Source organism: Fusarium tjaetaba (assembly GCF_013396195.1).
Source record: "Fusarium tjaetaba strain NRRL 66243 chromosome Unknown NRRL66243_c0000403, whole genome shotgun sequence".
Taxonomy (NCBI): domain Eukaryota; kingdom Fungi; phylum Ascomycota; class Sordariomycetes; order Hypocreales; family Nectriaceae; genus Fusarium; species Fusarium tjaetaba.
The window spans coordinates 36,755-63,689 of record NW_023501599.1 but is presented as its reverse complement, the minus strand read 5'-3'; the positions used below and the strand labels follow the sequence as shown (position 1 = coordinate 63,689).

Sequence of the window (26,935 nt, the reverse complement as noted above, 5' to 3'; positions counted from 1 at the left end):
GATCATGGCCTATTCTTGCGGCCGTCCACGTCTATTCACGGCGGTGCATGGTCAAGGTCTCCACTACATTACAGTGGGGGTGTTTAGGGGATAGTGGCCCAAGGCATTACCCGCATTCGATCCAGTGTCTAAAGGTCGTGATAATCCAATAGATGAGTATATTAAGTAACAAAATTAAAGACTCAATTGAGAAATATATGTAAATAAGTACTAGGTAGGGAGGGAAGCGCCACAGTATATCCCTGAATGAAGGCCTCATAGAGGTACGAAGAAGCAACAAACATCCAGTCCATCATCCAACCGAAATTCATCAAGTCCAATAGACCATACCACTCTTATAAACCACTCCAAAGCCACCAGACTTATGCTCTCTAGTAATAGATAGGGTTCTCGGGATCAGTGAGATCAAAGATGACAACACTGTGTGGTCGCGCACCCCCACGAGTCTTAGTAAAGATCTTCTCAAAGTCAATGGTGCGGTTGAAGCTAAGCGATCCATCATCGTTGATGTCAATCCAGTGACCCTTGTAATCTCCAGGAGTGTTGACAATAGAAATCTACAAAAATTAGCACAAACCCATCAAAAGTACAGTAATGACGACTTACATCTCCAGCTTGGACGAAGTAGCCAGTGACGAGGAGGTTCTTCTTATCAGGAGAGATCTTGACATAGTGAGGTCCAATGATGGGCTGTTCCTCATCGGGGTCATCAAGACGCTTGACGTTGTCGAGGTCAGAGATGTCAAGAGCGGCGATGTGGTTGCCGAGCGTGATGGTGAAGTAGGCGAATTTTCCGTCGTCGGTGATGTCGGAGTAGATGGCGAGGGAGTCCTTGGCTTTGTCGCCGAGATCATAGAGGAGTTCGGCGATACCTTGGTTGCCCTTGGAGTCTTTGCGGAAGGGGTAGATGATCCAGACTTGGCCGGGGCCAACAGCACTATCGACGTGAGTTAGTATTCGGTGAAGAGCGTTGAGCGTTGAGACTTACGTAGCGAGAGCTGCACTCTCCTTGTTACCGGGAATGAACTTGACGTCTTGAATACCTTGGCCCTGTGGCTGTTAGCTACATTCTCATCTTGACTCGAGCAACTCACGTTAGGAATAGTAATAGTAGAGATGATCTTGCGAGACTTGAGATCCCAAAGGCGAAGAGTATCAGCCTTCTTGATACCAAGAGTAGGCTTCAGAATCGTAATCGGAACAACAAAGTCGGAAGTAAGAATAATGTTCTTGTCAAAATCCACACTCAATCCATGAGGAGAGAACTGCTCCCCAAGAATGTTGAGTGTACCCTCAACATCCTCAGGCCACTCATGGATGATGTTACCGTTGGCATCAGTCTCGATCAAACGACCGGGAGATGTACCGACGGCACTGCCCATGTAGGTGATAAAGAAACCACCATCGGGCTTGGCGCGGATCTCATCGACGATGGAGCCGAGAATACCACGGTTGCTGTGGTCGAACTTGGGATGGTATGGGTCCGAAGTATCGAAGTAGAAGGCTGTGTCTTGGGTCTTGAGAAGAGAGAGAAGACCGCCTCCAACGAGGGTCTTGCCATCAAGCGAGCTGCCTAGATGGTGAGGTGAGTTACCACTGGTGTTGACATCAGTGATGTCAATGATTTCACCAAAGGTGTCCTAGTCTGTTAGCACACTCCCTTCCCATCGTAGACTCAGCAAACTCACATCATCAAGACTAGCAGTGACCAAGAAATCAGCATGCTTGTTATCACCAGCACCAGTCCAGAAGTATCCAATCTTCTTGGGCTTGATGTTGGAGACCTTGAAAGGGGGGCTGTCCAACGGAGGAGTAGGGAGTTGGAGAATAGGCAGGGGGGGAGCGTTGTCAGCAAGAGGCTCAGTCACTCCTGGGATCTTGGGGATCAGAGGAGGGAGACTGAGACCTCTTTTGGCGATGTTGGCGGGTGATGCTGAGACCTGGGAGGCAAGGGCACCTAGAAGGGCCGTGATGGAGATGAGAGAGGGCATTGTAAAGGAGCTCAGTGGATTGTGGGAAGTGAGCAAGTTGATGATGTGAGCGATGATGAGAAAGTTTGAGGGAGTTTCTAGGGTGTTATATACCCAGATTCTCTCTCCTTCACAACTCTTTCTTGTTCTCTTCTATTCCTCTCATTGATCTCCTGATTCCAGCTGTCCATCTCCCTCATCGACATCACTCTCGAAAATTGTATCATCAAGCCTCACAAAGACACAATCGAACCTCATGATGAGTTTTCTTCTGCCACGGCTATCACAATTTCCTTCTCAGGACGTTTTCCTCCTCAGTCTTGACTGCTCTCGTCTAGCTTGGTTGATGTGCTGGCAAGGAGGACATACAAAAGCGCAGCGGAAGTGAACTACCCGGTGACTATAGGACTGATCTGCACAGATCTAACCAAAAGTTTCTGGACCGTCCTGTCGGACTTTGGGGACTGAATTACCGACCTCCCGATCGTCCGTGGGATGAGAGTGGTGGGTTGTCGGTGATGCCCCTGATGGTTGTCAATCTGGCAGAGTAGCGTCACTCAATTACTTGATTGAGAGGTCTGTATTCTCTCAGGGTTACCTTGAGCTGAGACTTGCATGGACTAATGTACTCGATCACGCTTTGCTTGGGTGGTCGCCATGGTCAATTATGGATGAGTCTCTGTTACTTCGGTCGAAGAGCAGTTATACCTAGCACTGGAGCTACGGACGGCATCGTGCACCAACGAACATCAGAGGGAGAACTTCAGTCGGTACAGATTCTGTTCCTCTGCTTACAGGCGATGTTTAAATGAGTTTGGCAATGTTTTACATCTAGTTAGACCCATTGAGTTCAAGCTTACCGAGGATAAGGTTCCCGCACAGTTCCATCCCAGATATCTGGGATATTTGGATCAACAGCTCTAACAAATGGCATCACTATCGCGTGGTATTTACCATCCCCACTGAGACAGCCTTGCATTCACAACGCCATAGTGCGGAATTACTCCATCCGTAAGGCAATGAACATCAGCCTTGGCCCATTAGCTCGGGCGCACTCAGCTACCCCTGAAACGAGTCCCCGGCAGTTGGAAATACCGGTGGGGGTAATAGACTAAACATCTCTTTCGGGAAATGACTTATACGTTTGTTTTCTCGCTAGGCTGGATATGTGGGAGATCTTCAAGGTGCTTTGACTGTCTGGGAAGACGTCTTGTTAGTCTGGATTGCGAGTGTAATCCTTGTAAGGCTGCGAGCATCCACGCCGAGGGGCCGCAGCGAGGCATTCCGAGTTGCGATGTCCAGAAACTACAGAAAAGACAGATCCAACTAAACTACTTAGCCTTTTGTGTATCTTGAACAATTATCTCAATACCAAAAGCCTCGAGTTACCGTAATGCTTCACTCGCGATAATCAGGAACATGCCGAAAGCCGGCAAATGCAACACTATGAATTACCATAAATGTATGCTTATAGCGTGGGGCCCTGGTTCGTCCAAACCCACGTTGAGCCGCACTAAAACCCGGCGGATCGATGGCGTTAAATCCACTAATTATGTCGTCAACCCCAGATCTACATTAATCCTTGCTCGCCATCGCGCTTATCTCCGTCTTGGCAGGCGGAGTGTCGATCATCACTAACGTGCTTGGTTGTGTTCAGGGTAAGCAAACGCCATCCACACCCAGAATTCGTACTGCAATTTCCTTGATAGCTTCATGCAGCTATGCCGATCATTGTTTCTTTCAGACAGCGCGACTTATCATAGTGTCATTTGTGTAAGTGCCTAGGGTGTGATTGCCGTTCAGCTACGCCTCTCGTAATTTCCCAGTTTGATGGATGTGCTGTATGCATGATGTCGTGATGGACCGCGTGGTGTTGAGGGTATAAGACGTCGCCGGTGAGACAGAAGTCCTCATCTCTCCACCTTCTTTATTCACCCTCTTATCACTCCTCTTCTTCAGCTTGTTCGTTCTTGCGTACCAGTTTGATCGCTATCATGAAGGGTGCATCACTCTTCTCTTCCGCCCTGGCTCTGTGCCTTGGGTCAAACATCGTTGCGGCAGCTCCAAAGGATACTCAACAGCCCGGCTTTGACAAAGGCCAACCATATGATGGAAAGGGTAAAGGCGCTGTTCTTCTAGGTAAGCTCAAACACCCAATGCTCTCTTATTCTCATCACATACTTACACAGTGATAGGCGGCACAAACAAAGAGCTTGACCTCCAGAACCCTGATAACCTAGGCCAGCAACCCACTGACAACGGCGTTGTTCCCAATCTCAAATGGAGTTTCTCCGACTCCAAGACTCGTCTCTTAAAGGGCGGTTGGGTTCGCGAACAGGTCATCCAAGATCTGCCGTCCAGCCATGACATCTCTGGCGCTCAGCAGCATCTCGTCAAGGGAGCTATCCGAGAACTCCACTGGCATAAAGTCGTAAGTCTGACACTTCCGTCTCAACCACCTTATACTGACTTGACAGGCTGAATGGGGTATTGTATACAACGGCTCCGTCCTCATCTCTGCCGTTGATGAATTCGGGCGCTATCAGGAAGAAGTCCTCAACTACGGTGACATCTGGTACTTTCCCAAGGGCGCAGCCCACACCGTCCAAGGTCTCGCCGATGAGAACGAGTATCTCCTAGTCTTTGACGAAGCCGACTTTGACAAGATCGGGTAAGTCACCCCTACACCTATCACACAACACCACTAACAAGCCAGCACAACCTTCATGGTCGACGACTGGATCAACCACACCCCCAAATCCATCCTCGCCAAAAACTTCGGCGTCAACGCCTCCGTCTTCGAAAATGTTACAGCCCCCAACCCCTACATCCTCCCCGGCACACCAACAAAACACAACGTGACCGACGGTCCCGCCGGCAAACTCTCAGGAAACAGCTCCTTCGTATACCGCACATTCCAGCACGATCCTGAAAAGATTGGCGGCACGGGCGGTAACTTCTGGAAGATCGACTCCACAAACTTCCCTGCGTCCAAGACTCTTGCTGCAACTTTTGTTACACTTAAGCCGGGTGGGTTGAGGGAGTTGCATTGGCATCCTAATGCGGAGGAGTGGCTGTATTTCCATCAGGGTAAGGCGAGGGCGACGGTTTTTATTGGGAATGCGGCGGCGAGGACTTTTGACTTTTCGGCGGGTGACACTGCTGCGTTTCCTGATAACTCTGGGTAAGTTCTTCGTTTGTGTGTTTGAAGATGATGCTGATATGTGATAGACACTACATTGAGAATACTTCGGAAGACGAGGATCTTATTTGGATTGAGGTCTACAAGTCTGATCGTGTTGCGGATATCTCATTGACTCAGTGGCTTGCTTTAACTCCTCCTGATGTTGTCGCCCAGACTCTCAATGTGTCGATTAGTTTTGTTGAGAGTCTGAAGAAGGAGAAGCAGGTTTTGATTGAGTAGACACCAAATGGATGTTATGGTGTTACGACGAGTTGATATAATGGTCTCATTCTAATATTAGCTACTTATCCATATAATTTATATTCTGTTCCGTACTGTAAGTACTTACTTGCTGTGACAACCCCTTCAATATGACCTCGAGGCCAAGCTCAACACCGACGCGATGATTAAGATGACTCCCGCCCATTAACAGCCCTCCCACAAGGTCCATTACTATAAGTCCACTCCACACTAACACCACTATCAGTGCGATACGTCAACCAGTTAACCTGCGCTGAACAAGCATCATCACTAGGCATCAAGTACAACCAGCACGTTGCACCACCAGCACTTGACCGACTCATCAAGCAGTTCTGCTTCTTCTGACATTCAACACAGCATGAATAAGCGCTCTTAAGGCCAGAGATAGAAATGGTTCTATATTCTTTCCAAGCGCTAAAGTCGGCGATTCTCTTACCCCCGTTGGCTGTGCTGGCGAGGTTGTTGGCGGAGCAGGCGGCGTAGACGGGATCAGCCGGGACGGTTGATTCAACGGTGACTAAACATATTAGCATGGCACTACAGAGTAAGCCGGTGTACTCACCAGTCTCAGGTATTGTCTGAGTCTGCGTCCTCTGAGCAAGGTTAACCCTCAACTCCGTAAAAGTCTCCGTCTCCGTCTCCGTAACCTGCGGTCCATACTCCGTCACAGTGATGACAAAGATACTCGTAGTCTTTTTCGTAACAGTCTTGGGCTTAAGAGTAATTCTCGCTCCCTTGACAGTGGTAGTTATAGTCTTGGTCGTAGTGGAAGGAATCTTCTTGGTGCAGTCGATGCGCTGAAGATACGCGGTAGTAGCTCTTGGTACGGGACCTCGGGCTTTGACTCTGGCGATGTAGCCTTGGACTTCTTTGATGGGGACGAAGCCCGATGGTGCGGCGATTGTGGCAGTGGTGTACCTTGTAGTGGTTGTAGAAGTTACCGATGTCGAAGTTCGCGCGAGCAGCATAACCCGATTCGTGATTTGTATATCTAAACCATCAGCACCACTGAATCACTCGCTTCTACTTGCATAAACTCACCAGTCTCAGTTTCAGTAGCAGTCTCGGCATCCGTATCAGCATATGTCGTAGTCACCTGAATCTCTGTCTCGGTCTCAGTGGTAGTCTTTGCCCTGGGCACGACAACAATGTTGACTTTTCGAATGACCTTCTTAATAACCGTGATCTGATTCATCACAGTCAAAGTAGCCCGTGGGACTTTATTCGAAGCGATACTCTTTGTGCCATATTTGCTTTCGCAGATGACTTCGGTAGTTGCACCGAGAGCCTCTGTGCCAAAGGCGAGGAGAAAGAGGATGGACTTGAATGCAACCATTTTACCAGCTAAAACAGGATAATACGCAGAAAATAAACAAAACTCATCCCAAATGATGTCAACTTATATACACTGAAAAAGATCAGATCATTTTTCTTTACTTTTGAGCTAACTATTCTAAAAAGATCCCAATATTGAATGCGCTGGCCCGAGCCCCAGGGTCATAAAATGCCAAGCCAACAGCAGCATCACCAACAAACCCCGTAAGCGAGGAGACTATTAGATGCACGCTTATGTCCGGGCCAATAGGGACTCAATTTGTGAACCTCAACACAGCTGAAGACCCCAGACCCTGGAAACTAAAGTCCATGCGGGATTAGACTATTGAATTCTAGGCCAGACGATTCTCCTCGGGTGCGTATAACCAACGACCGGGGAAGTTATATGGTCATGCGATTTTGCCGGGGCTTCCGCGTGAGAGTGAGAAAGGTAGAATAAATTCTTAAAAGGTATCCTAAACTTGTATTAAATTACTTAAATCTTTCCTTATTCAGGCTTAAGGTCCTAAGTTTTATTTTCTCCTCTAGCCAGGTGCCTTTATAGATGGAGTCATGTTAGTCACATTGATAACAAAGTCACAATAACTATGGATGCAAAGTCTCATTGATCACTGTTCTTGAAATCGCTATGGCTCCTCCCACAACTCCCCAAATAAAATAGGCAAATGGTGTACCCACGACACAGAATTGATCTGTATCTTTTTGTCACTGCCACTGCCCTCAAAGCGAATCGAACATGACTTGGTCAGCCGCCCCATAGTGATTATCTGTATGTGCCGGAGGAGCCAGACCATCATCCTCATATACTTTCTCGTATCGGCCTGCTGCCTCCATAGTATTATCTTCGAGCTTACATGCCACTGTCTCTCTTCTTTGAAGACTCCGTCGGAGATAGAGCCAGATACACCCGTGTGTGTTACGCTGAACCATAACAGTGGGAGGACCTGATCCCAATCAGGCTCCCCATCCTTGGTCGGCAGTATTCGGGTGAAGCGTGCTTCGCCTTCCCAGTGGGCGGAGTGGATAAGATGGCCGGGCGTGGTGACGAGTAATTTGAGGCCTCCGAATGGGTAACTTATGATATGATGTTGTCCGACGCTAGTAGGCGACGGCATGAAGGTAGTATCTAATGGTTCATCTTCCTCATTGCCGGGGGATGATTTCTCGCCCGCAAAGAGTGTAAGGAAGAGCGTATTTTTGACCAGCCACGCATCAATCGTAAGGCTCGAGGTGTCATCACCCCGCATCCACGAGAAGATCAAGTTTAGAAGATCGCTTTGGACCATGATGTCGACATCATCACATCTCCAGTTCGGAGTTGAAGCTTTCATGGCCTGTAATACGACCGCAAACGGGTGAGCGGGGTGCTTTTGCAAGAATGGAACCCTTCTATACTCTCCTGGAATGTAGGGAGGCTCTTGGTAGTGGGATTCTTTGTGGATGGTGATGGGATCAAGGACGCTATCGGCCTGTGACTGTTAGTCCAGTTGCTCTCTAACATGACATTGCCCCGCCCCAGGGGAAGGCAAGAAAACTAGGGTAAAATTTGACCCTAAATGATGAAAAGACTTGTGCCATTTAGTCTATGTTTAGGGAAGTCTTACCGGGTCTGGATGTCGTCGCATAAGTCTCGTTTGAAACTCTTCTTTGTCGTCGTCGGTCCAGCAGTAGACTACGCCGCGTCGGCCGAGGCGATGCCTGTGAAATTTGGCAGGGTCTGGCTTGATGCTGTCCAAGGAGACGCTGTGTAAGCGTAAGGAATTATCGATGTTATTCGATTCTGCGTTGTTGGACATTTTGTATTGTGCCTAGAAGTGAATGATGATGATGAAGGAAGTTTGGCTTGATGCACGCGGACAAGTAGGTAGTTTACAGAAGATCAAGCAGTGGAAAGAATGCCTATCTTGCCCTTGCCTACCACCAGTCTTAGCAGCCCAAGCATTTCGAGATTACCTCTTTCCGAGATTCGTCAGCGAAACTGTGAAATAGATAGGAAGTAGGTAGCTACTGCGACTAGGGTGGTATTGGGTGCTCAGGGGAGGCTCAGGGGAGGAACCAAAACCCAGGACCTTAAGCCTTTCTGATAAAAAGACTTAGGTAACTTAATATAAATTTACCTACTAAGGTAGGTAGGATAAGTTTAGGATACCTTCTAAAGAGTGTATTTTATCACCCCAAAATTAGGTCTCGTGTTTTCTTGCTCCCTAAGAACCATCGTCCTCTCGTGATTATCATCAACAAACATTCTCTTTCAGCATATCTACTTACATACACCAAGTTAACACTCTTTATAACAGAAATGCGCACGCCAAGTGAAAGATGCGATGGTCCTGCAAGGGGGGTAAATGCAAAGTGCAGATCACTCCATCCATGAAGGCACCTGGGTCAACCCCCTCATCTCCCCAACAGTCTCCTCCCACAACAACTTCCTAATCCTCATCCCCTCCTCCGACGGTACAAAATCACCCAAATCCGCAATCTCCTTGTCCCCCAACAACTTCCCATGTGTTTCATCGCCCACCACAAGCGCAGCATGTAATCCGATCCATCCAGCCTTGTCAACCGATCTCGCACGCAGAGCCTTAAGCATCAGCGCCGGAAGGCGGATATAAACAGGAAGAATATCTGCTAGAGATGTATCGACCATACCGGGGCAGAAGTGGTTGATTATAACTTTCTTGGGAGGGTAGCGAGAGGCGAGTTCGTGTTGGAAGAGAAGAACGAGGAGCTTTGTGTCGCCGTAGCGGGCCAGGGGAGGGATCACACCCGGTGCGTCAAAGTGTTCGAATATGCCTTCGTCTTTCTTGAGGGGGACTTTGCTGCCGAGGCTTGTTTGCAAATGCATACGACTTCCTGTCCATGTAATGCGCGTAGGTGCTCCCTCAAGCTCAGCTGTATGTTCAAGGGTAGGCAGAAGAAGCAAAGTCAACAGAACATTAGACAGGTAATTAACCTGAAAGTTCTTCTCATGCCCCGTAGGCGCAAGTCCAAAAGTGATATCACTTATCCCAGCGTTCAGCATGAGTAGGTGAAGTTTCCCATGCTTGCTCTTAAACGTCTCAGCGAAGGCTTTCACACTGGCGTAGTCGGCAGTGTCAAGCTTCATCACTTGGACGACAGCTTTGGAATTGATAGCCGAAAGTGTCTTGCGGACTTCTTCGCCTTTGTAGACATTTCGAACCGCGAGGATCAGGGTTGATAGATTAAGATCGAGGAGTTGGCGGGATAGTTCCATGCCGATGCCGGCTGTTGCGCCTGTGACGATGGCTGTTTTGTTGGTGAGGTCGATACCGGGCGGTAAAGGCTCGACTTTGGGCTGTCTTAGAGGAGGCATTTGAGATCGAAATATATTCTGAAGATATTCCGGGGAATTTGTTGGATTGGTAGTAGGAGAAAGCTCTGAGTATTGATCATTGTCTCTCGTTGGGCTACGTGTTGCCTTATATCAACATCTCGAGTCTCCCCTGCGATCCATCAATTCCTATTACAAATCTACTATTTCTACGTTTCATTATCTCTGACAAATTCATTCTCAATCCCCTGGTTCTGATTTGCAAAGTCGCCGAAGAATGTTGTTGAATCCCGACTCCACCAAAGTCCGCAGTGGTGAACTCCGTCCGTAGGGCTGAGAATTATCTCGCCGGCAACGACCCGAATGCCGGATTTCGCAAAACTATCCGAGAATATTGAACTAGAACCTGAGTAATGATTTGATATCATAATTATGGGTCGAATCTCGTTCACTTGGTGTCTTCGTCACATGGAAGAGCCATTTGCGATGGGACTTCTTACTCTCAACCTCACGCAAGCCATCGTGTCAATCGCAATTCCTCTTATCATCCAAAAGGGTATCATCTACACCCTCAGCATCAACGGACTGAAATACACAACTCTGTTCTCTCCAATATTCTCTACCACTCATTGTTGACTCTCACTAGCAAAAGGTATCCATCCCAATCAAAACGCCATCCCATGTATCATCACTAAAATGACCGGCTACTTTACTTTTTCCACCCCTCAATGTCTATGCTCCTCCGACGTCTCATTATGCGACGGTAACTCCGCCGCAAAACTCTGCTGCGCAGGCGCCGGCGACGGATATCCCGCCGAGTGCTGCGAGTACATACTCGCGCGATGCGAATCAGCAGCCGACGGACTAGACTGCGACCATCGCGGATCATAAGACCCCGTAGAATTGCGGTAGTTGCTGGGTGGATGTCCAGGACTGGGCTGCTGTTGGAGATTTGGTGATTGCTGTGGGTGGTAGTAGTCGCCGGGGAGTTCCATCGGGAAGCTCTGGATGTTGGTTTTTGGCGGCACGGGCGGTGCTTGTTGTTGGTATTGGGCGTTGGGGGGAGGTGTTTGGCCTGGGTGGTAGCCGTATGGGCTTTGCGGGTATTGGGAGTTGGAGGCGTCGGGACGGGCGTAAGGGTATGTTGGTGAAGGTTGGGGTTGGAGATGAGGTTGTTGTTGCTGAGCATACGCGTAGGGCTGAGTGTAAGAAGGACCTGGGCTCATAGGTCCAGGTCCAGGAGGAGCAGCACCAGCGAACTGACCCTCCGGCATAGTCTGCTGTCTCAGCGCCTGTTGTCTCGCCTGACTCGCCTCCGATCGATCATTAGGGTTATAAGTCTTGAGCTTTCCATCCTCAAACATGGCCTTCAAAAGACCAGCATCGAGCAACTCCGCCTTCTTCACCATACGGTTAACCATATCAACGCTAGCCTTTCTCGACTCCGCTTTCACAAAACCCATCAGAGTAATGTTACACTTGAGCTCAACATCAGTGCGAAGATAAAGCCCCTCCTTCGGCGCACCAAGCTGTTCAAGTCCAAGTTCAGGCTGCTCCGGTGGTTCGATGCCCGGCTGGTTCCCCATAATGCGGTACTTGTTCCTCATGTCGATACCAAGCGGGATATAAATATGCGACTGCATACCCCATGGCATATCATGAAAACATCCGTTAAACGTGAGCTTTCCGGAACCTATCTTTCCCAGGCCGGGGATGTACTGGATGCGCTCTGTGATCTCGTACCAGGTGCTGTAGTACTCGTCGGCGGCGGCATGGCGAGGAGCGGGAATGGGCTTGTGCGACAGGACGAGGGGGTTGAGGGTGATGATCTCGCCGTGGGAGTGAAGAAGATCGATAGCGAGCTGTCGCGGGATGAAGCCCGGGATGGGCGTGATGATGGTGAGGGTTTCCTTCTTTTTCAACATCGTGGCTTGATAGATCTCGGGTCTCGTATCGGGTTTGTTGGTGTTTCAGCTGCAAGGTACGCCACGATATCGATCGAGCTCCAGATAGCCAACCACTCAAAAGATAGCAATCTTATCGCCTTATCGTCCTTGTTAATCGTAAAATATCGTATCTCTGTAAATTTTCATATATCTCGTAGCAGCTTCGTTTCGCTAAATGCTCTTATCGCTGGAATTGTTTCGCCGTTGTTCCAGCTAAACTCGCAAAACAGAGCAGAGAGGGGAGGGAAAATGAATAAGAGGGGGGGAACCACGGGGATTAAAAAAAGGGCTTGCAGAGAGGAAGCAGGGGGCGACCAGCCACTGATGAGTGATCGAAGGGTCGGGTCTGGGGGTCTAAGCTATACCGCCACGACTATGATGATGACGTGAGACGGCCGCTTCCATTTGCTGGGCGTTGATGATCACTTGCTCCTAAACAAGCTGTGAGCTTCAATGCCCAGAGAGTAATGTCGTAATCATCTACAATACCAAGCCTTGACTTTTTGATCCCATCTTTTTAGCGCTTTTTATCGCAAAATCTTGAGAATAAAGCTCCCCATTTTGAAACAATCGTATTTCAGCCCTGTCCCACATCGGCCCCAGCCCCCCCAGATCCCGCTGAGCTATCCCGAGATTTCAGCGCGCGTACGGGTACGGCAGTAAAAATAAAATCATCACAGCTCGGATTCCTCATCTTCCGAACAAGCTGCGCCTTCGTAAATCAATACAATATTCTATTCGCAGGGCCATAGGATGAGTGTTTCCACCCGGGAGTTGCTTTTCCCGTGGTAATTGGTCATTGACGCGCGGTCTCGGAGGCTTGGTGAGATTATCGGCAGTGGATATTTGGGAGCGGCCGTTGGAGATCTAAGCCTTATCGATAAGCTAACTTTAGACGCCTAAGCTTTCAACACGTGGGGGCTTTAATAACATGAGACCTGGAGGTTATGATGGGCAAATATCGGGGATTACATATTTATGACTGATATTGAGTCCGCTTATGGCTTTACAGGGTTGACCGGGCCAGCTGTGTTTGCTCATTGCCCTCGAGGTATGATGCGGCCAGCCCTATCGCTTACAGAGTGGATGCGACCCCAAGCTTATAAGCATCGAGATTCTGCAATGCATAAGGAGGCGAAAGTAATAATTGCGATTAATAATGAAACATTTTAGTTGCCTGCACAGGCTAGTATCGATTCTTGATCTATCATCTCCACGGGTATACCGCCCCTCTCAATAGTCTTCCACTATCAAATACTCCTCCATGCTCTCCGTCCCACCCTATCAAGCATCCAATATTCCCAATTCACCTCACTTAGACTCCTCCGCCTTTCTCCCAACCATCAAATACATCGGCGTAAACAACTTTCTCTTCCCACCCTCAACCAACGCATCCGCAGCCTGGCCAAGACTATCCGCCGTCTTCCTCGTGCCCCTCGGCGCAATCCAACACGCCTCCAACGCTCCAATCACATTATGCATCACAAGTCTCCCCCACTTATTCATCCTCAAAACCGTAAAGAAATCACCGATAGTCTGCGCATATCGCATGTTACTGTCCAAAGGCCAGTACCACGGTGCTGTTCCGTCATCTGTAGCTGCGAGATCCTCATGGTGGAGGAGGTCAAAACCAGCGGCTTGAATGGCTGATAGACCGTGGTCGATCTTGAACATCTGCGCGATACCGTCGCCTTGCTCAATGTCTAGACGGATACGGCGCTGTTCTAGATCGTCGTTGTTGTAGGTATCTGTCATGAGCCATTCGTAGACGCCGAATATACCGCCGGGTTTGAGGACTCGCCGGATTTCGCTGTAGACGCCTTCTAAGGAGGGTGCGTGGACGGTTGCTTCGATAGCATAGACGGCGTCGAAAGAGTTATCTGGAAAGGGGATTTTCTACCGCACATTAGTATATCTCTGCGAACTCGCTCATAATCAGCTTACCATAAAGTCTCCCTGGACAAACTTAAGCTTATCAGAAAGACCCTCTTTCTCAGCATAGATAGTCGCTCGTTGGACTTGATACTCGTTGAGGTTCAACCCAGTTACATGAGCACCAGTAAACTTGACAATTTCACGAGCAGGTCCACCAACACCACATCCAACATCCAGGACTTTCATACCAGGCCTGATACCGATGTTATGAGCGAGATAATGTTCATGTCGAGCAATAGCGCGGTTGAAATCTTCGCCATATGCAAAACGGCAGAAATGAAAAGACTGAGACCATCCGTACTCGTAGAGATCGGTTGCGAGGTTATAATACCTATTTCCCCAAGGTTAGTAAGAGGAAAATACAAGAGTCAGGGGAACTTACTGTCTTGTCAAACTGGCATAGTTATCAGTTCTCTCCTGTCGTACAGCCTCAACTTCATCTTCAGCTTTCTTGTTATCCCAGAACTGAAAGTATTCATCGACAGCTGCGGCATGTGCTTTGTTGTCTTTGTTGATCATGGCTCGCATTCCGCCCTTTGACTCTTTTGATTTTCGATGGAGGACATTGTCGAAGGCTGAGTTCTGGGCCTCGTCGTAGGAGATCAGTTCTGAGGAAGACATTTTGGAGTTTCGAGAGATTCAGAGTATAAGTTTTGAGAGAAGAGATATAGCTGAAGAGTGATGAACTTGGAGTGGTCTGATGTTCGTTGGAAGAGAATCGTTCTAGTTTAAATAGAAATCTGAAAACTCCAAAGCTGTATGCTAAGGAGGCTGGTCCTTTGATATTTCGGATTCCTTCCCGACTCTATACTTTCACCAAGCTCTACATATTGACTCCTACAACTATGATACAATCCTTTTGCGAAAACGAACAAGAGCTGTGTACGCTGCTGTTATGATCCATCCTTCAGTTGAGTGTTTGAAACAGAGTACGAATACGAACTCCCGATCCGAATGCGAAGACTATCAACTGCCACTCACCGTCACCCGTTCCAGTTTATTACGGGGGATTAATCGCTCAAGATAACGATCTGATCTGATCTAGGTAGATAGATGGAAACTTATCTGCACCAATCGGGTTCTCGTGAATTACCTTGTTTGACTTGAACCGAGCCATTGAGTTGCGGGTGTCCCTGCAGGTGTGCAGGTCGCTAACGACGTTGGCTATTTGAGGCATCGGCTATTGTGTCAGATTCTGTTTATAGATTCTAGACTTTCCTATGTTTTCGGAGCTCTCTCATATGTTCTAAATACTGGTGTTTCGTATTCGTGCCTGCACTGGATCCGAAATTCCAATATCGAGAAGGGCTTTTGGATATCGCCGGTCCGCGGTTTCAGCCCTTTACGAGTAATCAGAGCGGTGTTGACTTTTTATCACTTCTTCTGCCATTGCACTTTCGGGGGGGGATGCGTAGTCGGTATGGTGTCAATCTTGACTTACAGGCAGTGCGCTCCGATACAAGATTGATAAACAAGCAACTCGCACTATACACAGCGGCTTCAAGACCTAATGGTACTTCTTTTCCATGACGTTTCAGTTCTTTTAATCACTTATGTGTCATATTGCTTTTACTACTGCTGCTCTTTTCTTAATCGGCCTTGAACAAAAGCACCTGAGCTTTGGAACGGGCCAGGCGTGATATTTCCCTCGAATCCGCCTTCGGTTCTTTCTCTCACAAAGACACATCCGCGGCACCTTATACGAGCCCTATATCATTGGTCATGGGCAGGTCCTAGAGCAAGAGTGATGGGTGTATTTGATGTTGGATTATGGGGGCTTAACTGGGTGGCATTGCAGGGACTGTTGGGTGCCGTTCTGTTTGCGCGGGCGATAGAAAAGCAGACATTCTTTATGCTCCTAGAAAGACTTTCAGCGAAGTTGGAGAGGGTGAAACGCTAGGAACTTGGTCGAATGAACTGGTAAAGTACCTCATAGTAAAGTGTCAAACTTGACTTGAACTTGCTTCCTCAATTGCAGGAGGACATGACCAGAAACCGACATAATAATAGCATGTTTTACTATCTAATATCCTTCCACATGATTGCTCCCATATCCTTGCATGCATAAAAATCTCCTATTATTCCCACTGCGCATTCCTTTTTCTCACCCCTCGGCACAAATCTGGGAATAGTTTCACTCTTAAATGGCTGCCTACATACCCTGGAGAAGTGGCTGACAATAGCCAGTGGGTACTCATTTGCGAAAACGACATGATACAGCTTCAATGCGCAGGCAGCAGGATTCTTGATCCCAATTCAGTCTAATCGCATGCAGTGTCTAGAATTGGGGTTGGTTTGCGACGTGGTATAAAGCATGCGACATCCCCAACTTCACCGCTTCAATTCACCATCCCTTCACTTCCCAGCAACGACAATGCCCTTCGATATGGACTCTGTTCCCGACTTTGATGACCTTCCTCCGGTTGAAGGCATGCCCAAGGGCTGTGCCTGGGGTGTTTTTGACCGTGATGGGAAGAAGGACCAGGTCGGAACGCTGAACTTCCTGACTCCAGAAGTTGTTCGGAATGCAGCTCTCGAGGTCAAAGATGGAGTCTCTATATCTCTCAAGTACATCTCCCGAAAGCACTCATTGTTAGATACTGACGTTTGATAGCTGGCCGCTCAATGCCATGAACAAGCTCAACATCCCAGGACGACTCGCTGCTCAGCACAAGATCCTCTACATACCCGAGAGTATGGCAGCGCTTCCATTCGAACAGGGCAAGTCTTGGGACGATGAATTATCATTCAACACGCAGTGTAGTAGTCAATGGGATAGTCTGTGCCATTTCCAACACCAGGATTCAGGTCTGGCTTACAATGGCGCGAATCCCGATAAAGAAGCCTTATCAATTGACTCAACCGAGTCAAACAAAATGCCAACCCTTGACCATTGGCACTCCCGAGGCTGCATCGCCGGTCGAGGCGTTCTAATTGACTACGCTTCTTACGCTGAAGAAAAAGGAATCGAGTTCCATGCCTTTGATGGGAACCGCATCACGGTTGAAGACCTTGAAGCTTGTGCTGCCCACCAGAACGTTGAGTTCCAACCCGGCGACATTCTCATCGTCAGAACAGGCGCAACCGAAGTAGTCGATAACATGAACCCCGCTGATCTGGGTAAAATGGCCGCTGCCAAACTAACAGGTCTTCACGGCTGTGAAGAAACAGCTCGATGGCTGTGGAACAAGCGCTTTGCAGCTGCGGCGTCGGACTCGAATAGTTTCGAAGCGTATCCTCCTCTGAAACCTGATGGTTCTATCGGTGGAATGAAAGATCTAGGTGAGTGGTTCTTGTTTGGAAGACTGTGGATGTTTGCTAACTGGTGTAGTGCTTCATATGTATTGTTTGAACATGTTTGGTATGTCGATTGGCGAGTTGTGGGATTTGAAGGAGTTGGCGAGGTATTGTAAGGAGAAGAAGAGGTACTCGTTCATGATTACTTCGACTCCTTTGAATCAGCCTGGACTGATTGGATCGCCCCCGAATGCTTTGGCTATCTTCTAAAGTCTTGGTAGGATGGGATGCCGCGGGCTGTTTGGAGGCTGCAGAGGCTATAACGCCCATCCATTGAACAGAACAACAAGTCTGATACTACAGAGATTAAACAAATTCATTTTTTAACTGCTACTAGGTAGATTTAATACACATAAATCACTAAAGTGCCTTTGGGAAGTAGTCAATTGCTCAAAAGTACCGGCCTCGATGGCTCTTCTGTCACCCCAATCTCTTCACAGGTCTCTTACAGATGCTGACTTCCTTATCGCAAGACTTTGTGAACACTTTATTCTTTACTTAGATTCCCATTCCATAGTCTCTATCTTCGTCCAAGTCCAAACATCCTCACACTGTTCCTCCACGCCGCTTCCGCAACCTCATCAACACCAATACCCTTCAATCCCGCTACAACAAGCGCCACACGCTCCATATAACAACTCTCATTCCTCTCCTTAACCAAGCACTTAGCATCCCACTTATCCCTCTTCTTCGACGCCGGCAACGGTCTCGCATTCTCACAGTACCGCTTCACCACATCGCCCTTCAATTCTCCCCACGGCGCATCCGTCTCCAGCTGCAGTGCGTCGAGCGGTATCTTGGATACCATCTCCAGACTCTCTGTGCTCTGGAAGCTGAACCCGTTGACGCTGATGCCTAGACCTAAGGATACAAGCTTCTCCATCTGGCTTGTGCTCCCGACGAAGCTGTGTACTAAACCCCCGCGCGGGAGTTTCTCAATGTATGGTGTAATCATCTCGACGAAATCGTCAAAGGCATTGCGGCAGTGTAAAAACAGTGGGAGATCCCAGCTATTCTTGACAAACAAGTCCAATTGCGCTTTGAAAGCTTTCTTCTGAACATCCTTCGAAGCGTGTTGCTCTCTATCATAGTCAAGACCTAATTCACCAAAGGCAGCGATATGTGGCGTATCCTGTGCAAGTGCGCTGTTGACTTTCTGCTCCAGTTCATCAAGGTATGACTTTCCACCGGCGTCAAGCTCGGAAGCATGATATGGATGTACGCCGATTGTATAGTAACACTGCGAGGGGCGAAGCTTGACGATACTTTCGTTGTGAGACACGTCGGCGAGTGACATGCCCGTCAGCATAACTTTACTGACGCCAGCATCTTTGGCACGGTCTAGGGTGTTGATAAAGTCCGGTTCGTGGTATTGCTTATCTTCGCGGTATATACCCTTGAACTCTTTCGCGGTAGCTGTAACAGCGACCTAGATTGTCAGACATGTATAGCTTCAGGGTATCGGACTTACATCTGCGTAGCGAATCTCAGAGGATGGAGCTGCAGGAGCTGCTGCGGGGAAAGCACTCAGATCAATAGAAGACATGATTGTTATGATGGTATCGTCAATATTTGATAAGATTCTAAAATGAGGGGATAATCTCTAGGTAAAGTTTGAAAGAGGAGGTGCTGGGCTTAAAGTACTTGGAAATAAAGTTCCACTCAAAGGTCATGAAAGATATCATGCTGCAGCTTAAACACAGCACTAGCTACATACGAGGAGCTTCCACGGCTTCTACGCCCAATGACAGCAGCTATCAGACTCGAACCCTAAATATCTTGGCTTTAAAATTACGTCAGCCTCTCCATTATGTGGAGGTCCTCAGAGGCGGAGATGTGAAGCTAGTCTGTTGTGCTGTGCTGGAGCTGAGCTGTCAGAAGAGGGGATTCATACGTGTCGTGTTGACATGCCATGGTCACGCGAGTCAGTTTGGTTTGCCTTCATCAGTTCAATGTTCGGTCTGTTTCGCATAATACTGACTCCCAAAACCGCGGGCCAAACTCCCCATCGCCTCATCAGAAACAACACTCATAGCCAAGACCATTCTTTTCCTAACCACTCTTTTTTTTGCACCCCAGATTCCCTCCAAGCACACCAGGTATACCGTGCTAAACCGTGAAACTTACGCGCCGAGCAAGCTCCGATGCTCGGATGAACCATAGGGCGATGCCAAACAGAGTCGCTGTGCAGCCAGTCCTCCTATAAGAAGCCAATGAAATGCGCGAACCCAAATCCCACCAAGTAAAAAGGCCTTGGTCTGACTACGAGAAAAGATTTGGAAGGAAACAGTGGGCGTAGCTAGCTTTGCAAAGACGACGACGTGTGATCATCACGCTAAAGCGACTTGAACATATCCATGGCTAAAGACAGTGACATACAGTCAAAAGCAAAAAGGAAAAAGCAGTGAGTGACTAAAGTAAACGCAGAGGGTACAGGCAAGTAGCTTAAATGAATTGAATTGATGACAATCCACCGGGGGACCAAAGATCTCCAACGCCAATCATGATTCAGACCCAAGGAAATGGAGTGAGCGTGGTGTCGTGTTGAAATCCTGAGCTGCCATAAAACTTAAAGTCATGATCCCAAATCGAAATCAAGGTTGGGTATCACTCGTAAACTGCCGAAAAGCAGATACAACTGCTACGCGATAGCTCATGATAAGGCAAGATAACTGAGCCCAAGGAAATATAAGTGCCGGGGATTGGTCGTATAGAAGCCCCTTCGTCAACGAGTTCGTGGTCAAATTACTGCAAATGGAGTTAGAACTCCTAAACATGTCAGTACATAGAGGTCATTCGGATGAGTCACGCTTACCTGGGGAGGTCCGCCAGGTCCGGGGGGTCCAGGAGGGCCAGGAGGTCCTTGAGGACCGGGAGCAGGGCCGCCAAAGTGCTGGGGGCCATAGTTGCCAGGTCCGCCGTGGCTGGGCATGCCCATGTAGTGAGGGGGAGGAGGGGCGGGGCGGTAGGGAGTACCAACGCCAGAGTTGTTTTGAGAACGTCCCCAGCTGAGACGCACGCGCGAGTTACCAATGGGGTAGCCCTGCATCTGGTTGATGGCCATCTCGGCAGCGTGGCGGTGGACGAACTGAACAAAGCCGCAGCCCTTGCCAGGAGGGATCTTGACGTAAGTTATCTCGCCAAAGCCCTGGAAGAAGGATCGGAGCTCATCCTCGGTGACGTAGCCAGAAAGGCCACCAACAAAGACAGTGGTGTTGTTGGGGTCAGTGAACTGGTTCATCTGAGTGGCAGGGTTAAAACCACCATATCCGAAGCCCTGCATACCACCTCCATTCCACATCTGCTGCTGAGGCATACCGCCCATCATGGGACCGCCGTTGTGGTGACCTTGACCACCGAAGCCGTGGTTGCCACGATTCTTGGGCGTAGCAGTAGAGATACGCATGGGTCGGTTGCCGCAGTAGACACCCTGCATCTCAACAAGAGCACGCTGCTGATCGTTCTCGTCGGAGAAGCGAACGAAACCATAGCCACGGCTCTGGCCGGACATGGCGTCGGTCATGATCTTGGCAGACTTGCAAGAAGGGAATCGAGCCTGGAAGAGAGAAACCAGGACGTACTCGTTGACCTCGGGGCCAAGGTCGCCAACGAAAATGCTGTACTCGGGGCCACGATCGTCCCTGGAGCATGTTACTAATAATTCCCCCAAACGTTTGGGGAGAGCACATACCGTCGGTCAACGAGACCACCACCAGAAGCCCAGTTTAGCTTGAAGGTGCGCTGGCTGTTAGGAACTTGCTTTCCGTTCATGCCGAGGGCACTGGTAGCGGACTCAGGGGACTGGAATTCAACAAAGCAGTAGCCCGCGTTACCAGAGTTCTTGTCACGGATGACCTTAACGTTGACAGTTTCATGGGCGGCAGACATAAAGACACCCTTGATGAAGTTCTCATCCATCCAGGGCTCGAGCTCTCCCATCCTACAATAGTCAGCACTCGCTTGTACCATGACAGCCAGCTACTACTTACCAGAGAGTGGTCTTGGGAGAATCAGGGCCAGAACCAGGAGGGGGGGCAGAGCTCATATCAGGAGCGGGAGGAGTACCGTTGGAGAAAGACATTGGGCCAGCAGGAGCTGCGTTGTTGGGGGGGACACTGGCGAAATCCATAATGCGCTTTCGAGGAGTTAACACCATGGGTAAATATGAACGAGTACCAGCGAAGGAAATATAACCAAGTGCAAATTCGCAAAAGAGGAGGAAGAAGGGTGGGGAGAATGTGGGGAGACCGTACCAGAGTCGAGAACCAAGCACGAGCTTTATATGTTCGAGGAAAAAGCAAGATGTTGCAGGGCTTTACAGAGCAGAGCAACAATAAAAGAAGACTATTCGTGAGTCAGCAAAAGTATTGAGCGAGACCCAATGCGAGGGCACTGGGAGAGATGAAAGTTGTGCCGTGACAAAAAAGAAATGCATATAATGTGGGGGGAAGTGAGGATGCCGCCTCGATCAGCCCGCAGCAAAAAATACAATCCACAGCGAATCAGAAGCGCCGAGCCGAATAAACAGGGACGAAAGCTCAAGGTTTGGCCAGTATTATTCCGAAGAAGGATTCCAGGGCTTGGAAGAGTGAATCAGAGGTCCAAGGCACATGAACCAGGTGGATCCTTTGGGTTCTATCTCGTGAACTCTAGCTCCGCAAACTGAACAATGGCCCGAGTGGTTCGTGGCCGAGCGGTGGGTAGGCTACCGAGGCGCATTCAATGACCGCTTCAACGACCTTCATGAGGCTGATCGTCCAAAGGCGGGTGGTTTTTGGGAGGAAAATCATGGCGATAAAGCAACTTACCGTGGGTAGTAAACTCGTACACGTCGTAAAAAAGTCGTAGAAGAGCTATCAGCAAATATTAGCGACGCTGTCGCGAGGCTCGAAGGAGCGTGAAGAAGCGAAAGGTTGATGCAAGGTCAAGAAATTATTGCGATGTGGAGCGCCTGCATGTGGGAAGGTGAAGGTTAAAGGTTGAAGGTTGAAGTTCAGGCAACAGTGCCTTGCCCATGCGGCTCCTGCCTCCTCAACCAAACAACAAGCACCAACAAGCTATGGATTTTTTCTCTCTTCAAATCTCGGTCCCAAAAGGACACATCGATAACCATCAAGACCGTTCATAAAAAAGACAAGGTTTGCGAGACAGGTCCACGTGCTTGGGTAAACCAGTCACACAAGGCAGCGAGTGGCAACATCAGGGCGAAATTGCAGAACGTACCGTCAGAGAATCGAGTACCGAAAGCACAACGAAGTAAGTCGCTATTTTTGGATCGTAAGACCTGCAAAGCTGATGTGAGCGGCGCAGTTCAGCAGTGCCAGATTGAATCCTCCTACCTTCACGCCGAGTCTAATCCTTAAAGAATATGAATCTGATAACCGAGAATTGGACTCCGAAAAGTATTCGTACAGATGCGAATCAAGTCTCTAAGACGCCGTCACGCCGGTACAAGCAATGAAATGCTTCTGAGGAGAGTGATGGGGATGCGAAACGCCAAATCGTCGTTCTCACAGGGTAAGGTGCTTTACCAAAGATTCCAAAGGAATGTGGTAAGGTAGCTGCAAACGTTCCTGAAATGAGCTGAACCTATGCATTTGTTAGTCTTCTATTGGTCTCCCCAATTGCCAATCCATGTTGGTCCCAGAAGCCGTGATTGGAAGTGTCGAACTGGTCCCAACATCTGTGACCTTTCCCAGGCTGGGTTGGAAACCTCCAAATTCCAGGTGCAGATACGTCCATCCTGATTGGTCGACAAGTTTTATGTAGGCCAGACACCGCTTCAACGAACACTTCATTTGCTAATTGGAGACCATCCAGATAAGTTATTCGTGATCCCGGTGTCGCAGTATACTGGGAAAGCAGTCCTTAGACAACAAGTGCCAGCATAATGCAGGCCGTTCAATTCATGGTCCTGGTTCCAGGTGACTCGGCAGCCCCAAAGATTCTCTCCCTTCAGCGTCGTGCGTTCTTCGAAAGTTCCAGGATTTCAGCATCCCTGATTCCGGTGGTGACGAGTCGTTCAAAATGACAATAGCTTGCGCCTTAGTCACCAGGAGCTGGCGTAACTAAGCATATGAAGTCGGTAGACGATCAACACCCAATTATCAGGCATCGAAAGCTTGGTATGCGACGCATTGCAGGTATCGTTTCAGAAGTCGGCAAGGAGACTCGTTGCGCTGCTGACTCCTTCGGTGCTGCTTATCGATATGGTCGCTTCGCGGATGATCGGAACAGACGAACAGATGCGACGGGAGGAACTGAGTACTGCTCAAAAGTCGAATATAGCATGGAATCTTCGAACCAAAGCACATTCAAAGATCCATGGAGTCGGTCATATTCTCAAGTAGAAAATTGTCGATGGTGGTGGGCGCAATGCGTATGAAGCGTCGTTGAAGCTGATATCCGGCCCAATCCCACAAACCTCCCTCCACCAACCACGACTACCAACAGATGTACAAGGAATCGACGAGCAACAAGGAATGAAGGAAAGCAAAACTCACTTTTAGGCGCCAACAAAAACAACAGTAACTGTCACAGCCAATTTCCGAAACACGCGCAAGGGAAGAGCCGTGAAAACCGTGATGAGTACAAAGATGGATGAGGGGAAACAAGAAAGAGAGTCGTGGGATGAGTCGTAATGCGGGAGACAGAGAGAAAAAAGACGAGCTTTTTTTTCTTAACCTTGCCTTGTTTGGGCTTTGGTCTTGGGAACAATCGGGGGCACGCGGGGACGAGGGCACCGGTAAGGGAAAATTGTCGACCAGGGGGTGTGGGCTGCCGTATCCGCTGACAAGGGGATCTTGAATCTTGGTGCGGGCTTGCTAAGGGTGGTACTGAAACAGCCCAATGGACGAATGACGCTGTTAAGTCACTGGGTGAGTGACGGAGCGGCTGCAGGTGCACGGAATTCAGATGAGATGATGGTAACGGTAGCGTGGACCTGGTCAAGCAGGCGCAGTAACGGACACTCCGTAACACAACAAAGCGTTCAGGACGATTGCACAAGGGACAGAGACGAGAAGACGATCAAGCGGTTGCTTCGGAGGGAATAAGTTTACGCAAGAAGTTTAAGATGGGAGGGGGGATGAAAGGTCTCTACAAGATCTTAACGGAGGAGGGGAAGAAGCCAGGAAGAGGGCTTTTGGAGAACAGACGCACAACATCGAATTACATTTCCATTGGGAGTCAAGAGCCCAGAAGAGGCTCACCACAAGGTGGTGGGAGCCAGTAAGGGTGGGCGTGGCTTGAGAAAATGTGTGTGTCGCGATGTGGAGAGACTGGAAGGGATGGAAGGGAGGAGAACGAGAAGGACAAGGACAAAACCTGTGGGCCTTGCCCTAGCTGCTCTTACGCACAGTATCGACAATTTAGTTCGGCAACTTCGCGATCATCGTGATGCATACAATCACCGGACTTGCTACGGCGATGGCGATGGTCAAAGTGGTTCAAAACAATGCGAAGCTCAAGCTCGAGCCGTCTACTCGAAAACTCGAGGCTGTAATGGCATTGTTTGGGGCCCCTTGCTGTTTCGCTTGAGCTGGGTACGTACTTTTCGAACGGGCAAACTCAGCCATGTTTGGGCTTGGGTACCTGTCGTGCTGAAAAGCATTGTGTGGCTCTCCGCAACCAGGGCTACCCTTGACGGCTGGCGTGGCGCTATCTCAGTACCTAGTGCCTAAAAAGCGACACAGCTGGGCACCGTTTGGACTGGAAGCTGGACAGTAAACAGTGGACTTTGAGCGCTGGGCGCTGGAAGCAGGACGGAGCTTGCGAACGAACGCAACCCCTGTAAAACAGCCCTGCTGAAGTGGACCATGAAATCATAGGGCATGAGGGTCGATGACCTGGAAAGTAGCCCGATCTATCAAAATGCACTGTAAGGACAGCCGGCGATAGACGACCAACGGAGAGCTGAATGCAGGGAAGATGAAGAGATCATTGATGATCGTCGTGCCTGTTGTTGGATGGAAACGCTGGGGACAATTGAGCATGGCATTGAATTCATGCAAATGGCCTGTCAACTGAGGTTGAACGAGCGAGAAAATGGAATGAAGGGAGTGCCCAGGGCTTCGCTTGTTGGTTTCACCACGCAAAAGCATTACAAGTGCTTGTTGCGGATGAGCGCCAGCAATTTACGAATGCACGGCTCACTCAGATCAGCGACAATGTTTCAACATCTCATTTATCTGAATATCTCCGGCCATCGTGTAGTGATCACCAGCCCTAGGATTTAAGATTGCTATCGCGACGAGCAACCCCAGAATCTCTTGCTTGCATCGATTGCAAGGCTCGTGGTGTCGAATGCTCGTCATAGCGACGTGCTACACCGGCGAGCTCAGAATAGCAACGCCGAGACAACCCATGCGACATGGCCTTAGAACTTATCCATTCGTTGGCAGAAGACCTGAGCGTGGGCAATCGCAACTTGATCTTGTTCGGGCATCTTTGCTTGCTTTTGGCAACAGATAGGGCGGGCATCAGGAGCCAACGCCCGTTCCTCGAGCATCAGGTCATTTCGAGATATCAGAACCAGTAGTGATCATACACTCGATAGCTGACCTCTTCAACGTCGCCTTTGCACAGCCAAGTGGTCATTACTGTTGACTTTCGGTTACAAAACAGGAACCTCAACGCCTTCCAACTCAATTGCATGCCGCTTATGCATGGACCTTAGAGTTGAGGCTATCTATCCCTGGGTGACAAACTCTCCCTGAGAAGTGTTAACTCCAACCTTAAGTGTGGCGCACTCCAAAACCCATGTCGAAATGCCCGGTTCAAAGCAAGATCTCGGTCTGCTCTCCCGCCAAGACAGGAAAGCCCTTCTAGACCGCACCAGGGTTGAGCCGTCTTGGTGATAGCGTGCGTCGCCCTTATTTCGGGCGTAGATGCCAGAACAGCAAAGTTGTCTCGTATCAGGCAATATGTCGATTTTGCGTATCGTGAATCATAGCACTGTATTGAAACAACTTGGTGCCGAGGTCACCTCATGGAACCATCTCTACTGAAAGCGTGCGACTACAGCACGCCGTCGATATTGCTAACAGAACAGCTCGGCAAATGGGAGGTTTTTCCAGGCCTCCGGGAATCGCTGCTAGTGGATCCTTTGCACACCAAAGATTATTCCTGACACCACCATGCGACATCACTGCTACAGGACAAAGCCATCTTTTGACCTTGATGATGACTGGCGAACTTGTGTGCACTAGTTTGACCAATCAGGTTGAAGATCTCGCTCTTGCAAGACAGTGCATCATGGTCGTTATTGACAGACTGTCTTTATCCCCTGTCAGACTCTTCTTTTGGTGGTCGTATTGAAGGTTGACTACGGCTTACAGTATGTTGCTTGAGCTCATAGCACTCTGACTCGAAATCTGCAAACATCTTCAGATGGCATGCCTATGCATATCGGTTTCGCGAATTTCTACGCTTCTGGTTCCTCCCTTTAGCCGCATTCATCAATCTTGGGACCAGGCCCCTGGTTGCTACTTGCAGATCGTTCAATCCCACCTTGCGTCCCTCGTGGGAAACCCAGCAGTGGACTGGACTGGACTGGTGACGCAAATTGCGGCTTAGAAAACCGATGGTCCTGAATAAGTTCTCCGCTAACTGTGCGAAGCTCTGACCCTGGACAAGAACTGAATCGTGAACTTTTGGAGCATCGTGAGATTTTAACTGGTTCTCGGTTGAAGTAGCTTGGAGCGGCAGAGGTTGT

At 49.1% G+C, this 26,935-nt stretch overlaps 10 protein-coding genes across 10 annotated transcripts; 2 read left to right on the top strand and 8 right to left on the bottom strand.

Moving 5' to 3' along the window:
• Positions 1-371: 371 nt before the first annotated feature.
• FTJAE_13350 (selenium-binding protein) lies at positions 372-1,991 on the bottom strand (the record flags this gene model as incomplete). The annotated part of the gene is made up of 5 exons (XM_037346486.1): positions 372-557; positions 607-937; positions 989-1,050; positions 1,095-1,640; positions 1,689-1,991. 5 exons carry the CDS (start codon positions 1,989-1,991, stop codon positions 372-374), a joined length of 1,428 nt encoding a protein of 475 aa, XP_037199641.1.
• Positions 1,992-3,964: 1,973 nt separating this feature from the next.
• On the top strand, positions 3,965-5,394 carry FTJAE_13349 (oxalate decarboxylase; the record flags this gene model as incomplete). The annotated part of the gene is made up of 5 exons (XM_037346484.1): positions 3,965-4,109; positions 4,166-4,401; positions 4,448-4,641; positions 4,687-5,154; positions 5,202-5,394. The coding sequence occupies 5 exons, from the start codon at positions 3,965-3,967 to the stop codon at positions 5,392-5,394; spliced, it is 1,236 nt and encodes a 411-aa protein (XP_037199640.1).
• Positions 5,395-5,561: 167 nt separating this feature from the next.
• Positions 5,562-6,751, bottom strand: FTJAE_13348 (uncharacterized protein; the record flags this gene model as incomplete). Its single annotated transcript, XM_037346483.1, has 3 exons — positions 5,562-5,932; positions 5,978-6,406; positions 6,457-6,751. 3 exons carry the CDS (start codon positions 6,749-6,751, stop codon positions 5,562-5,564), a joined length of 1,095 nt encoding a protein of 364 aa, XP_037199639.1.
• A 523-nt stretch (positions 6,752-7,274) lies between these two features.
• On the bottom strand, positions 7,275-8,546 carry FTJAE_13347 (uncharacterized protein; the record flags this gene model as incomplete). Its single annotated transcript, XM_037346482.1, has 3 exons — positions 7,275-7,286; positions 7,605-8,219; positions 8,355-8,546. The coding sequence occupies 3 exons, from the start codon at positions 8,544-8,546 to the stop codon at positions 7,275-7,277; spliced, it is 819 nt and encodes a 272-aa protein (XP_037199638.1).
• Positions 8,547-9,109: 563 nt separating this feature from the next.
• Positions 9,110-10,084, bottom strand: FTJAE_13346 (short-chain dehydrogenase reductase SDR; the record flags this gene model as incomplete). Its single annotated transcript, XM_037346481.1, has 1 exon — positions 9,110-10,084. The coding sequence occupies one exon, from the start codon at positions 10,082-10,084 to the stop codon at positions 9,110-9,112; it is 975 nt and encodes a 324-aa protein (XP_037199637.1).
• A 683-nt stretch (positions 10,085-10,767) lies between these two features.
• FTJAE_13345 (NACHT and WD40 domain protein) lies at positions 10,768-11,967 on the bottom strand (the record flags this gene model as incomplete). The annotated part of the gene is made up of 1 exon (XM_037346480.1): positions 10,768-11,967. One exon carries the CDS (start codon positions 11,965-11,967, stop codon positions 10,768-10,770), a length of 1,200 nt encoding a protein of 399 aa, XP_037199636.1.
• Positions 11,968-13,299: 1,332 nt separating this feature from the next.
• FTJAE_13344 (sterol 24-C-methyltransferase) lies at positions 13,300-14,544 on the bottom strand (the record flags this gene model as incomplete). The annotated part of the gene is made up of 3 exons (XM_037346479.1): positions 13,300-13,884; positions 13,933-14,254; positions 14,306-14,544. 3 exons carry the CDS (start codon positions 14,542-14,544, stop codon positions 13,300-13,302), a joined length of 1,146 nt encoding a protein of 381 aa, XP_037199635.1.
• A 1,753-nt stretch (positions 14,545-16,297) lies between these two features.
• Positions 16,298-17,430, top strand: FTJAE_13343 (uncharacterized protein; the record flags this gene model as incomplete). The annotated part of the gene is made up of 3 exons (XM_037346478.1): positions 16,298-16,491; positions 16,538-17,205; positions 17,255-17,430. The coding sequence occupies 3 exons, from the start codon at positions 16,298-16,300 to the stop codon at positions 17,428-17,430; spliced, it is 1,038 nt and encodes a 345-aa protein (XP_037199634.1).
• Positions 17,431-17,740: 310 nt separating this feature from the next.
• Positions 17,741-18,766, bottom strand: FTJAE_13342 (tatD-related DNase; the record flags this gene model as incomplete). The annotated part of the gene is made up of 2 exons (XM_037346477.1): positions 17,741-18,649; positions 18,692-18,766. 2 exons carry the CDS (start codon positions 18,764-18,766, stop codon positions 17,741-17,743), a joined length of 984 nt encoding a protein of 327 aa, XP_037199633.1.
• Positions 18,767-19,980: 1,214 nt separating this feature from the next.
• On the bottom strand, positions 19,981-21,349 carry FTJAE_13341 (mRNA binding post-transcriptional regulator; the record flags this gene model as incomplete). The annotated part of the gene is made up of 4 exons (XM_037346476.1): positions 19,981-19,989; positions 20,036-20,861; positions 20,912-21,160; positions 21,210-21,349. 4 exons carry the CDS (start codon positions 21,347-21,349, stop codon positions 19,981-19,983), a joined length of 1,224 nt encoding a protein of 407 aa, XP_037199632.1.
• Positions 21,350-26,935: the final 5,586 nt, after the last annotated feature.